This window comes from Pantherophis guttatus, chromosome 1, assembly GCF_059756535.1.
Source record: "Pantherophis guttatus breed Tessera chromosome 1, ASM5975653v1, whole genome shotgun sequence".
NCBI classification, from domain to species: Eukaryota; Metazoa; Chordata; class Lepidosauria; order Squamata; family Colubridae; genus Pantherophis; species Pantherophis guttatus.
The window spans coordinates 68,270,073-68,283,160 of NC_142063.1; the positions used below are offsets into that span (position 1 = coordinate 68,270,073).

The window sequence follows — 13,088 nt, forward strand, 5'->3', positions numbered from 1 at the left end:
AATGATAATCACTGCAAAGAAAAATCAAGTACCTAACAAACACTCAGAAGTAGTACTACCACTACTACAGTCCTGTCGGAGCGCTGAAGTGCTTCTGGGTTGAAAAGATTAGCTGGTGACATCACTGTCATTGACTTTAAGGTGTTTACTATTCTGATTTATTAATTGTATGGTGAAATATATTTATTTATGCAGATACACAAAGTCTGAAAGTAGAGAAATATTATCATTTCTCTAGAAAGGATGGATCCCGAGATGCACTTTGGTCAAATGACGTACTTTTTGCCAATTTTCTTTTCCCTATAGCAATTCCCAGAGTTCCCTGGAGCCAGTTTTCGGGGGCAACAGAGTACTATAGGGGAAATATAAAATAAATGAAATTAGCTTTCCCTTCTTCTTTTAAGACATCAGATTATTTAGCTAAAGGGATATCTTTATCTGAAGCAGATTATTTAGCTGAAGGGATGTCTAGCTCAAACCCGATAGATATTGAAAAGGCATTTTTAAGAATGCTGATTTCACATCAGTTAGAAAAATCGCACAACAACGTATAATGGGGGGAAAAACCCAAGAGAACAAGAATTTATTATTATTTTGATTGGCACCTTGTCTGACAGTTCATTTTCCACATCTTTCTTGATTCTTCTCAACATAAAAGGTTTCAGGATCATGTGCAAACGTGACAGTTGATCTGAAATTGAGAGGAAAAACAATCCATAATCATTTATCTAATGTTAAAAATGCTCTGTTATAAATGATTAGCTCAAAACTGGGAAAAGAATCTGCCATGGTTATATACTGGCACTTTATTTAACCTATGAAAAGAACAATAGTAACTAGAATTAGAGCAACTGGAATTGAAATTGATGGAAGAAACATCAATAATGTTAGCTATATTGAGATTCTACTTTGATATCTGGAAGTGAGGAAGACTTAAGAAATCTTAAGGAATCTCATGTTGAAGGTCAAAAGCTTGTCTGTTGCTCAGCAATTTTTTTAAAAGTCCCAAAATTACATTGACAGGTTATGCCAACACAATACATGTTTGTAGGGAAGACACTAAGCTACTAAGAACTTTATCTTCCTAGGATCAAGTGTTCGTAATGATTATAGCCATGAAAAAAGAAACAGTCACAACTAGGGCTGAAAATGGGAAGATCTTGTCAAAACGTATTCAGTCAAAGCATCAACGTGCGGAGATATCACACTGACAGTAAAGGTATGTATTATCAAGATCATGTTTTCCCAACTGTGAAGTGGTTGTGAAAGGTGGATGATCAAAACAGCTGAACAAAGAAAAACAAATGTCTCTGAATTGCGATATTGGAGAAAATGGTTGACAATACCATACACAACAAGAAGCAAATCATTTAAAATATTAGCTCAAGTAAAACTGGAAGACTGCTCACAGAAAGCACTAACAGTGAAGGTAAAGCTTAAGGATTCTGAACACACAAAGCAAAAGAAAGGAAAGGGACACTGGAGATGATTATATACTTTAAAAAAAAAAAACAATTGAAAGAGAGCCTGGTAATTAGTGGATAGATATTCACACTGATGGCAAAAGCATGAATCTATAAGAATTTAAAGAAGCAGCTGTAACAATCTTGATGAAATAATGTCCATTGGGTAATGAGGGGTCAAAAGTGACTGAACAACCATTAACAACTTACAACAGAGCTGTGAGTCATAATTACTAAATATTATTTTAAATATTGACCGCAGTATATTTTCAATACTAATTACTGCAGAAGGTGAATGGAACAATACTATTATATAAATGACTTGGTTATAAACTTTCCATGGGCATCTGGTTAGCTATTGAGAGATCAGAACAATGAGCTACCTGAGCCTTTAATTTGATTCAGTGCAATTCTTCTAATGTTCTAAGCAACTTATAACAACTGGTTGTTAAGACATGTGGGCAATTCTGCTCAAGTTGTAGAATTTGAATGCAAAGTATACTGAATCATGCATACTCACTCTCATCAATGGCAGATTTATTTTCCGCATGGCTTTCAATATCTTTAGAAAACCACTCATTGAACTCTTCATGGGAGTCAAACAATGTTGGCATAATGAAATGAAGCAAAGCCCAGAGCTGCAAAGCAAAGAAGAAAGTGTGATAAATACCCCATTAACTAATACATCTTAAAACTCATTTCTTACATATATTGAAAAAGTTCAAGGAAATTTCTTTCCAAAAATGTCAACATGAATCAACTGGACTGACAATTCAGAAAACCTTTCAGTAACGATGGCAGTGAAGACTATATCAAAACCTGATAATAGATTGAGAAATGTGATTTTCTGAGCACCTCTGGACACAAAGTAAACAGAAAGAGGCAGGCAAGACTATAAGAATTCACAGATTATACCTCAATCATATGTGTGAAAACATTAAATTTCTACTATTTATAGAAACCAATGAGAACAAAACATGCATACCTCAGCCATAGTGTTTTGGATGGGTGTTCCAGTCAGCAATAGTCGGTTTCGACATTGGAACTGAAGTAAAATTTTCCAACGGACGCTAAATACCAACAGATTTTGAAGAAACTGATTCAGCAAGTGGCAATAAAGGAACACGCTACTTTTGTTTTTATAATGTCAATTCGTTAAGACTTCTAGGAAAAATAAAATACTATGCAGATTTTACTTCCATTTAATCTGTCTCTAAAAGTGGTTCTACAATGTAACATGAACAATTTATAAGTAGCTCAAATATAACTATAAAAGTACAATTTATTGAAAGAGTCAAGTTTGGAAGTCTTAAGCAGCACAGCTGATGGCACTCTTTCTCTACTGACCCTCTCCTGCACATGCTACTTCCTTGGCCACCTTTGCTTGCCCAGAGAAGAGGATCTGATAGCTTTTCAAAGCCACTGCCCAGACAATGGGAAATAGGGAGAAACCTGGTTGTTGTAAATTCTTTGTTACTGGAAATAGTTCTGGCAGGGTCCATGGAACCTAAATATAGTCAATGCTTCTACTGACTTACAACCTAACTACTTACAAAAAATTAATAAATCATGGAATCTTCCTAGCTATGAATAAAACAAAAATTCATTTTAAAAAGTGACAGCATTTTAACACTACAATTAATTACTGCATCTTTAGAGTACATTCCTTTCTTCACTGGTAAATTCTTTTTACTATTACTTCACTACTTCAGTAAATTCTTTCTACTACATAAGATACCTGGAGCTACTCTTGAGTGCCTGTGCTTCATCCAACACCATATATTGCCATTTCACCCGCTGAAAATACTTGACATCTTGGACTACAAGTTGGTAACTGGTGATCACTACGTGGAAAGAAGCATCCTGAGTATACAAAGTCTTCTGCAATTAGAGGAAAAAAATGAAGTTCCATGAATAAAATTGATCCATCGAATATACACAATAATTTTAAAATCAGTTTCCAAGCTGAGTGAGCAGCTTGTTTCTAACTGAACATTTATCTAATGTATGATTAGGCAGATTTATATGCATATAATTGAAGTAGAAGGTTACAATCTTCATGGCAGTTCAATTTACAAGCATTCCAACAGTAGATACTTCCTTCAAACATGGATTTATCTTGACTGGAGTTCTGTATTATACTTATTACACCACAAGATGAGGTTAAATCACTAAGGAAAAAAAATCTATGTGCCCTCAAGTATATTTAAATAGTAAAAGCCAAACATTTTGCAAATTCTAATTTTAATCATTAGCTAGACAGAATGAAATTCTCATGTTAAGGGAAGACTTTATGTGCATGTGAAAATAAGAGCTGATACTTCCAAGTTAAGAGTTGGGGTTTTAGAACCTTAAAGATAAATATTATTATAAGAAAAAGTAGAGGCAAGTACTGAAGAGAAGACAAACATTAAGATAAAAGTAAGAAAGCTTATTTATTATTAAAAATATTCCCAAATCTATTACAGAAAGACAAGAATACATTTATTCTTTAGATAAATGAGAGGGATAATACCTGACTCCAGAATTTCCTGATCACTTTTCGGTCATTGGGATTTCCCCAATATGGTAGCACCTACAATATATAGGAAACAGTCCATATAAGTACTTATTTACAGTAGTCCTTTAGTTCTTTCAGACTTTTGTCATTCCTTGTTAACCAGATTCAGATTTCTGGTTTTTTACATCAGGCTTCTGAACTTGGCAGAAACAGAGTTAGAAGAGTAGGAAGTAATATAAATCTACAATTTATTTTAAGAACTTAGGAAAATTGAATTTATGAAATGATCATGTCTGTAGTCACCTTAAATCTTGGAACAAATCTGGCGAATTCCTGATGCCAGTTGTTTAATGTGGAAGCTGGTGAAATAATTAAAAAGGGCCCCCAGATGTTCTCTCTCTGGAAGAAAAAAACTTAAATTAAAGAATGTTTAATATAATCTTTAAATAAATATCAAATATGATGAGTAAGCAAAGTAATGCATGCAATTTATTTTGATTTATTTATTCGTAAGACAAAAAGGCCTGAATTATGTTTTTTGAACATAATTACTTTGAGGTATGGCAGTAATATGCATACCTAGCAACTTTTGTTTTTTATTTTCAGTACAAACCTATATTTATGTAACTCAAGATATCTAATGTGGTACAAGTGTGGCACAAATCCCTTTATAGGCAACCTGGGCTTGCAGTTCAAAACACCCAAAACAAAGATAAAAGAATACTGTGTACTAGAGATAAAAGTCTGGGGAGGATCAATTAGCCTCAGGAAGCACAAGAGATGTTGAGTACCAGAAAAGACTTTGAAATGAAAGAAATGAATGCCTCAATTCAATAATGCACACAGAAAGGAAATGTTGTTACATATATGCACACAGACACATTACATGGACATGGGCCTCATTTCAATCATGTAATAGGTGCTTGCTCTCAGCCAGAGGTTTAAAACACAAAGAATCTACCTACCTCAGCCAGATGCGCTAATAAGGCAATACTCTGCACAGTTTTACCCAGCCCCATTTCATCTGCTAGGATACCATTGATGCCCTGAAAGAATGAAATTGAAAACTTCAGTCTGAGTAAGGTATAAAATATAAGCATATATAGTACCTTGAAAATCAATTCAGTATTAAACTTCATCGTTTGTCTTCAAAGACCATGAAATCATAGTTCTGGAAAGTTCTGTTAATATTCTCCTTTCCATAAAAATATACCAGAAAGCATCTCTGGAAATATACGTGTATTACATTTCCACAGATGACATTTTAATTTTAGGAGTAGGAACACAATATAAGTAACCTTAGTTCAGCCCTCTTTTTGGAGTCATGCCAAGAAGTAATTTGTTTTAAAGATTTTGCTTCAAGAAAAACAAGCACACCTGCTCATAAAGGTTGGCTAGCCAATTCATGCCTTTCAATTGGTAACCTTTTAATTTGCCATTGAAAATGGTAGGCTGTGGAATGTCCTCTCCTGCCCGGATGGAAGGGTTGGCAAGGCTGTAGCTCTCTCCAAAGCCAGTGCCAGATTTATTGGCAGCTCGAAGTGCAGCTGCCCGGCTCTCCTTAGCATCTTCGTCAAAAGATCTGGTCTAAACAAAGGGAGGGGGAAAGGGTTAGAGGGATAATCTTACACAAAATTAACTAGTCCAAATCCCAAGCTTACAGCTGAATAAAAACACGTAGGACAAGATACATCTTCTTTCCTTTATTAACATGGTCTCATACATACGAGCAGAATAGAACAGAAACTAATTCTGCAATCTTCATCTTAAGTTTTACTCGATTCAATTTCTGAACTTGAAATACTTGATATACCTTATCATGACTACTCTTCATACAGTTCCATGGAATAATGTTCACTTAAAATCTATGCCGTTCTGATTAATCTTAATAAATACATTACCTAATTATGGATATCTTTATTTTTTAAGACTAAAGCTAATAATTTACAAGAAATATTGAAAAGTTATGTCAATTCCAGACATTTTAAAATTTAAAATACTTCCCAATTTATATTATACTTTATTGTACACACTTACTTGGGCCTGATGAATTCGAAAAGCATCTTCAGCATTCTTCAAAGCCTGAACCTTGTAATAGTTACTATCTGATAATAAAGCAAAATTTAAAAACAAAACAAGGGTTAAATTAAAAAACTCTACTTATAAGCTATTCACAAATTTCTGAAAATTAAGTTTGAAATGGAGCTGAACAAGATTGTTTTGATAACATGCTTCACTTACCCAGAAAAGTGCCTCTCTTCATCTTGCTATTTGTGTCTTTAATTAAGGGTTTCAGAGAGGCACTTCATTTGCAAGCACTGCCCCTCATTAAACAATCAGCCCTAGTTCACAGTTCAAGATAAGCATGCAATGTAGCAATGATAGGATTTTCCTAAATCTCACTAGAATTTAGTTTCACCCTTACCATAATCCTCTTGAGTAATGTTGACAACAACTCCTCCACCAATATCAATCTGTCTCTGGATAGAACTATCTTCAAGTTTCCTCAGAATTTCTTCCTGAATTCCATCATGTCCTGTATCTCGTTTGCGACTCATGAAGTGGGCATACAACTCCGTTTGGGTTATCAGGAAGTTAAGTTTTCTCTGCTGTCTTTTAGCCTAAAGTCATTTATAAGTAAATAAAATAAATAATTTCACATGTAAAGATTCACATAGAACAGTTTCACAACTGAGGACCTAAAACAATGATTTCTTGAATGATGGATGGCTATTGATGTACTGAGTAAAAAATGTATCTCCCAAAATATCTGACTAGCTGAAAGATCCAACCTACATGTTCTGTATAGTTCAAAATAATAATAACTTATTAAAACAAATATTATAAAATAGATCAGTCTAACTTTACAAAAATCAGACCACATTCAAAAATTACAACAATTTTAATAGGTAATAAAACATAAAACAAATCTTGTGTTTTGCGCTCTCAGAGAGGGGAAAGGAAAATCCTGTTTTTCAATTAAAGAAGAATCCTAGTGTTTTAAATGTAGGTTCAGCTTGGAAAACTATGTCATGCATGCTAAAACTGTATATAAATGTGTTAGGCAAACTTTAAAAATAATTTGGATTAATATTAAACTTACGACATGGATAATATTACCTGGAACTTTGTCGTCTAGATTTTGACTAGTCAACATGATGTTCACAGGTGTTTGCTTGCACATTCCCAGGTATATGTATTTAAAGCCCTCCGAATTCTAAAGGTGCCTACCAGCCTAAAGGATTGCCTTTCCTTCCTCTAGAAAATTGATTTCAAAATTCAGAATTAAATAAAAATTAGATTATAATCTCCAGAAGGGGGAAAAAAACAATGGATACTATTGCACTGACACTGTAGGACAAGAGCCATGTTAGTCAATGGTGGCAAAAAATAAGATGTCTTGTGAGCTGCAGGTCACTTCATCAAAGGTATGCACACCAGTTGAATCTGATGAAGTGAACTGCAGTTCAAAAGAGCTTATGCCTTTTAATAAAATACATTAGTCAGAAAAGTTCTCCCAGTCGCTGTCTGATTATTTGCTGCAATGTCTGCTGTATTAATATTTAGGTTTCATTCTCTAAATGAGCTATTCTTACTTCTCTCATCTCCTCATCCAATTTGCGCTGTTCCAATGCTTCTTTCTCTGCTCTTTTGCGGTGCTCTTTTTCCACTTTTTCATATTTTTTCCAATACAGAAGCATCTCCTTTGTAAGCCGACGTGCCCTTGGTAAAGTTTCCTTGCAATTCTTTTGGGCTTGAATAGCTGCTCGACGCACTTCTCTCATACACTGGTGAGCCAGCTAAAACAGAAAAGAAAGGGGTGGGGGAGAGAAATACAATGAGGCAAAGAGAGAAAAACCTGGATGAGAAGTTTATATTCTCTAGTCTTGCATTGGAAACAATGTTCTTGAGTATCTCCTAGTACCAGAGCTGAAATTTACAAAGGCTGCTTTAATAATAACTTGGTCTTATATATTAAATACTTTCTTTGTAAATGAAATCAGTTTAAGATTAAAAATAGAAGTTTATCCTTCTGATGGAAATGATGCTTTCTTCTTATTGGAACTAAATAGATTATGGAAGTTAAATTGGGAAAAGCCATGAGTACCTGAGTACCATAGTTATACAAATAAATAAGTACCTGAGTACCGTAGCTGTACAAATATATTATTCCTATTTAAAAAAGACAATCACAGAAATACAGATTCCCAATGAATTCATGCCTGGGTAACATAATGAACATGATGTATGTCAAAACCCCAAACTCAGTCCAGACAAGACAGTATAATTTATCTTTCACTGTTGAGGCTCCAAAGGAACAGGTCCCATTCTGTTCAATTTTCAAAGAATTGCAGATAGCCCTCACTTGTTTAGCCAACTTCACTGTCTGCTGTTCTCCTTCCTAGCCCAATTCAAAATGCTTTTTTCCTAGTGCTTTTCTTGGTAATTATTTTTCATTTTTAAGTTGATAAAAATATTTTTAATCTTTAAAATTCTGATGATTAAAAATGTTTTAATTGCATTTTTAAGATCACAATCCAATTCAAACTAACTTGATATTAGACCCTATCAATGCAGTATGTTTTCCTTCTGCCTGGAGGTATATATCACTGTACCATTACCAGTAGTACCAAAAAATAGGTAATTTACTGTAGCTGAAGGACAAGATATAAATTCTCTTAACATTAAAACAACATTTTTTTAAAAAAAGCAATGTATTTCAGTCCCAGTACTGTACAAAATGTTGCATAGTATACCTTTCTGCTATTACTCAAGAATAAATTTCGGGCAGAGACTTTTTGCTTGTATGCCTAAAAAGGGGGGGAAAGGATACAATATTATATCATACTATAACAATGAATTTTTTCATAGAACTGAAAGTACCAACTAGAAATATCAAATATAATGATAATCTTGCTTCAAAGATGCAATGATATTAATTTGAATTTGTTACATAAATCAGGGGTCCCCACTCTATTACCAGGCCGCGGCCTATTCAGAATTGGGCCATGCAAATAGCTGGTTAGAGCATGCACATGCGCAACTCAATTTGCTTGAGTGGCAGGCCAGTGGGCACTTGTGTATGTGTATGCTAGCCGCCCGTTTGTGCAAGTTGTGATGTGTGCATCAGCCTGCCACTTGCATGCGGGCCCGCCCCTTGCGTGGCCCAGTTCCCCACTGGGCTGTCTAGCTGCAAAGGTTGGGGACTGCTGACTTAAATCATAATGACACCCTGATGACACCCAGCTGTACATCTCCACCCCAGGCCACCCCAACGATGCCCTTGAAGTGATGTCTCTGTGCCTGGAGGCTGTGCGGATCTGGATGGGGAGGAACAGGCTCAAGCTCAACCCTTCCAAGACTGAGTGGCTGTGGCTCCCGGCATCCCAATATAGTCAGTTGACTCCATCACTGACTATTGGGGGCGAGTCCTTGGCCCCCACAGAAAGGGCTCGCAATCTGGGAGTCCTCCTGGATATGCAGCTGTCCTTGGAGGAACATCTGACGGCTGTAACCAGGGGGACCTTTTATCAGGTTCGCCTGATTCGCCAGTTGCGGCCCTTTCTTGATCGGGATTCCCTGTGCACAGTCACTCACGCCCTCGTCACCTCTCGCCTTGATTACTGCAATGCTCTCTACATGGGGCTCCCCTTGAGGGGCACCCGGAGGCTCCAGCTGGTCCAGAACGCAGCAGCGCGGGTAGTGATGGGAGCAGCATGGCGCTCCCATGTAACACCGCTCCTGCGCGAGCTGCACTGGCTCCTGGTGGTCTTCCGGGTGCGCTTCAAGGTGTTGGTTATCACCTTTAAAGCGCTCCATGGCATAGGGCCTAGCTATCTTCGAGACCGCCTGCTGCTACCGACGACCTCCCAGCGACCCGTGCGCTCCCACAGAGAGGGCCTCCTCAGGGTGCCATCAGCCAAACAATGTAGGCTGGTGACCCCCAGGGGGAGAGCCTTCTCTGTGGGGGCACCTACCCTCTGGAATCAGCTGCCCCCAGAGATAAGGAGAATCCAAGACCTCAGTGCCTTCCGCCGTGCCCTTAAAACCCACTTTTTCCAGCAAGCCGGGCTGGCTTAGGAAGAAATTTTTTAAAATTTTTAAATGTTTAATTGGTTTGTGGTTTTTTAAATTTTGGGCCAAATTTATATAGATTTTAATTGTTTTTAATATTTGTATTTCATGTTTTTAATTCTGGCTGTGCACCGCCCTGAGTCCTCAGGGAGAAGGGCGGTATATAAATTGAAAAATAAAATAAATAAAAATAAATAATAAAATAGCCCTCCTCTCTTTTTTCTTCTACGTTTACTAGACTTCATCCTATATATGCAGAACACGTAGACTGAAGGAAAAAAATAATTTTATATAATTGGCCACTGAATGTAATTTTACCTCATATGATTTCTGTATTCCCATTAGTAGTACATTTTAGTTTGCAGAGCCTACCTTGGGCAGCTCCTTTTTAGCAATGCTCAGCCATACTTTTCTCCGGCGTGCATTTAATTGTTCAATGGATAAATGCTTTTTCTTAGACCCTGGTGGAGGGGTATCATGAGAAAACTTGGCAAAAACTTTGATCTGGTGGTGATGACGTCGTGGTGACTCCTCAGACGAAATGTCTTCATCCCTTCTTTTCTTTTTTTTCACCTTTTTCAATTTTGCTGGAAGAGGACAGCACACAATATGATCAGTTTGCTTCCATAATCATTTGAATTCATAGCATTAACTCACAGCCTATGAATGTATTCCATCCAATAATGGAACCAATTCAAAGTAGCAACTAATTTCTCAATTTTCTATAAATCTGCAGAGGAAAAAAAGACTAAATCATTCAAAAAGGATGACTATAAGCAATATCAAAATGTCAAAAACACCGTCATTTATAGTTTCTCTTTTAAATGAAATGCTATTTAAATATTTGAGAAGATAGTTAATAAAGAAAAAGGAATAAAACTGAATTCTAATAGATGCGGATGAAATCTACAATATGGCAAAAGAGGAAGTATAAAACAGTTTCAGAGAAAGCATATCAGACTGAAAAAAGCTGTTCCAGAAAGATCACTCTTATGATTTATTTCTAAAATGCACTAAGTCACTGTATAGCAGTAACTTTCAGGTTAGTTAATACAGGCTTCCCTCACTTTATGCTAGGATTACATACTCCAAAATCTCATATAATACGAGATGCTGAACTAGAACAAGGGAGTCTTGTGGTAATGGATAAACATGCTGTTTCAGTTTTAGACCCTTATTCTTGAACACTTACTTAAGCATGTTTTATTTCTTGTCTCATGTTCTGTGTATAGTGAAAGCATTTTCTCTAACTTTTCAATAACTGGATTTCTAGTGTGTGCAATTATAATGGCAGACAAATGGGCAAACTGCACCACAGCACTCTGAATTCGTCATTATGTTCTGCATAATACATTTGCCCAGACTAGGTCTGAGGATCTTTTATCAGCTTCAGTGTGATTTAGTATGTCCAACTCAATCTCTAGCGTTAGAAAGTTCTTTTTCACTTTAGGTACAAGGTTTCAATAAGGTATTGATAACAGGTTTGAATCCCCAGTACTAGTAGTATCTACAGACAGTATGGAAGTAGGGAGACAGGAATATACAGCTAGTAAAATTTCACAGCCTGATAGTAAATAAATACATGATACAAATCAATGCTCAGAAAAGAGAGTTAGCATAAATACGAACCTTTTAATTTTTTTTCTTCTTTCAACTTCTTTTTCTTCGGCCCTATGAGATGACGCTGTTGCTCATAATAAGGATCATATGTAGACAGCAAACCTGCACTGTAATACTGATACTGCTGCAACTGAAGCAGACATAAAAATAATTATTTTTTTAAAATTAAGGCCTAATTAAGTAAGAAATATAGCTGGGTAGAAAGTTCAAGTTACTTCAAATTTAGATTGCTTTTATGTTTGGTAATTACCAAGTATATTAACATGATACGCTTAGCTCTAAAATGGTACAGTATAATACAAAATCTGAGGAAAAAAATAGAAAGGAAGTAATACCAATGCCTCTTTCTAGTGAAAAGAGTGGTTTTTGTAACAAAGGAAACCAGTTATTGTATAATATTGGGCCAGTCACCCTGTCAACCCAACCTACTACACAAGATTGCTAGGAGGATTAAAATGTGGGATAACCCCATTTATGCTACCTTGAGCATCTTAGAGAAAGTGTGGTATATAAGAATATATGTACACTACATAAGCAGAACAGCCAATTTGATCTATTCTCCATTATAGTTTGCAATTGATGAATTTCTTTCTAACTTTTTTTACCTCTTTATCTTTGCTGTATTTATTTTGATGCAGTTTTTTGTACTTGTGCAATCGCAGCATATTGTGAAGTTCTTCTCTTGAAAGAGTGAATTCTTCTCCTTCCCCATCTTCATCAGTTACTGATTCACTGTCACTGGAGTCATCACTCAGAAGAATGCTCTGCCAATGAGATAATTTCAATTCAACAACAGTGAACAAAATGACCAGAACAGGAAATAAGAATTTCTGAAAAAGGCCAATGGGATTAAAGCTTCTGAAAAAGGGGGAAAAAAAACCTAACAACATTTACACACATAGAACAGTTTCACTGTTTAGCATTTCCTACTGTTTCTTCCTCCACCACAATATTAACCATCATGAAATCTTTTGAGTCTGCTTCAGTGATTGGTGCATCCATAGCATTTCTGATTTCCTCTTTTACTGCTTTCATGTATACATTTTCTCAAAATCACTGCCAGGTGACCTCCACTTTAGCCTTAGGCATCACGTTTCTAACGTTATCAGTAGCGAGTGGGAAATTTCCTTGCAATGTTTCAACAGTGACCTGTTCTATATGCTCAGACAAAGTGGACTGTGAAGTTCACTTATTGAAATTAAATTTAGTGATAATCCACACTTCTGGTCCAATGACACATTACAAAAATATAGTCTTCTTTCTGGCCCCAATGAAAGAAGAGTAGCCCAATGTTTTTTCTACAAGTTTGCATTGACATACATTGTTGGTAAACTCTTGACAGATCTACCCTATACAGGTAGTCCTCAGCTTATAACCATTCGTTTAACGACCATAAGCTACTTTTTAGAGTGACTTGTGGACAGCCCCAA

General features: G+C 36.1%; 1 protein-coding gene across 1 annotated transcript in view; it reads right to left on the minus strand.

Moving 5' to 3' along the window:
• The window catches only part of INO80 (INO80 complex ATPase subunit), a 56,026-nt gene that overhangs the window by 30,533 nt on the left and 12,405 nt on the right, over window positions 1-13,088 (minus strand). The window contains exons 5-19 of the mRNA XM_034417826.2: window positions 12,264-12,422; window positions 11,668-11,788; window positions 10,411-10,625; window positions 8,721-8,774; window positions 7,560-7,763; window positions 6,389-6,584; window positions 6,001-6,068; window positions 5,341-5,550; window positions 4,929-5,009; window positions 4,267-4,362; window positions 3,979-4,038; window positions 3,202-3,344; window positions 2,449-2,533; window positions 1,984-2,101; window positions 606-691 (exon numbers count right to left, since the gene is read on the minus strand). Of these exons, the coding sequence (XP_034273717.2) occupies window positions 606-691; window positions 1,984-2,101; window positions 2,449-2,533; window positions 3,202-3,344; window positions 3,979-4,038; window positions 4,267-4,362; window positions 4,929-5,009; window positions 5,341-5,550; window positions 6,001-6,068; window positions 6,389-6,584; window positions 7,560-7,763; window positions 8,721-8,774; window positions 10,411-10,625; window positions 11,668-11,788; window positions 12,264-12,422 (1,896 nt within the window). The remainder of the gene's footprint in view (window positions 1-605; window positions 692-1,983; window positions 2,102-2,448; window positions 2,534-3,201; window positions 3,345-3,978; window positions 4,039-4,266; window positions 4,363-4,928; window positions 5,010-5,340; window positions 5,551-6,000; window positions 6,069-6,388; window positions 6,585-7,559; window positions 7,764-8,720; window positions 8,775-10,410; window positions 10,626-11,667; window positions 11,789-12,263; window positions 12,423-13,088) is intronic.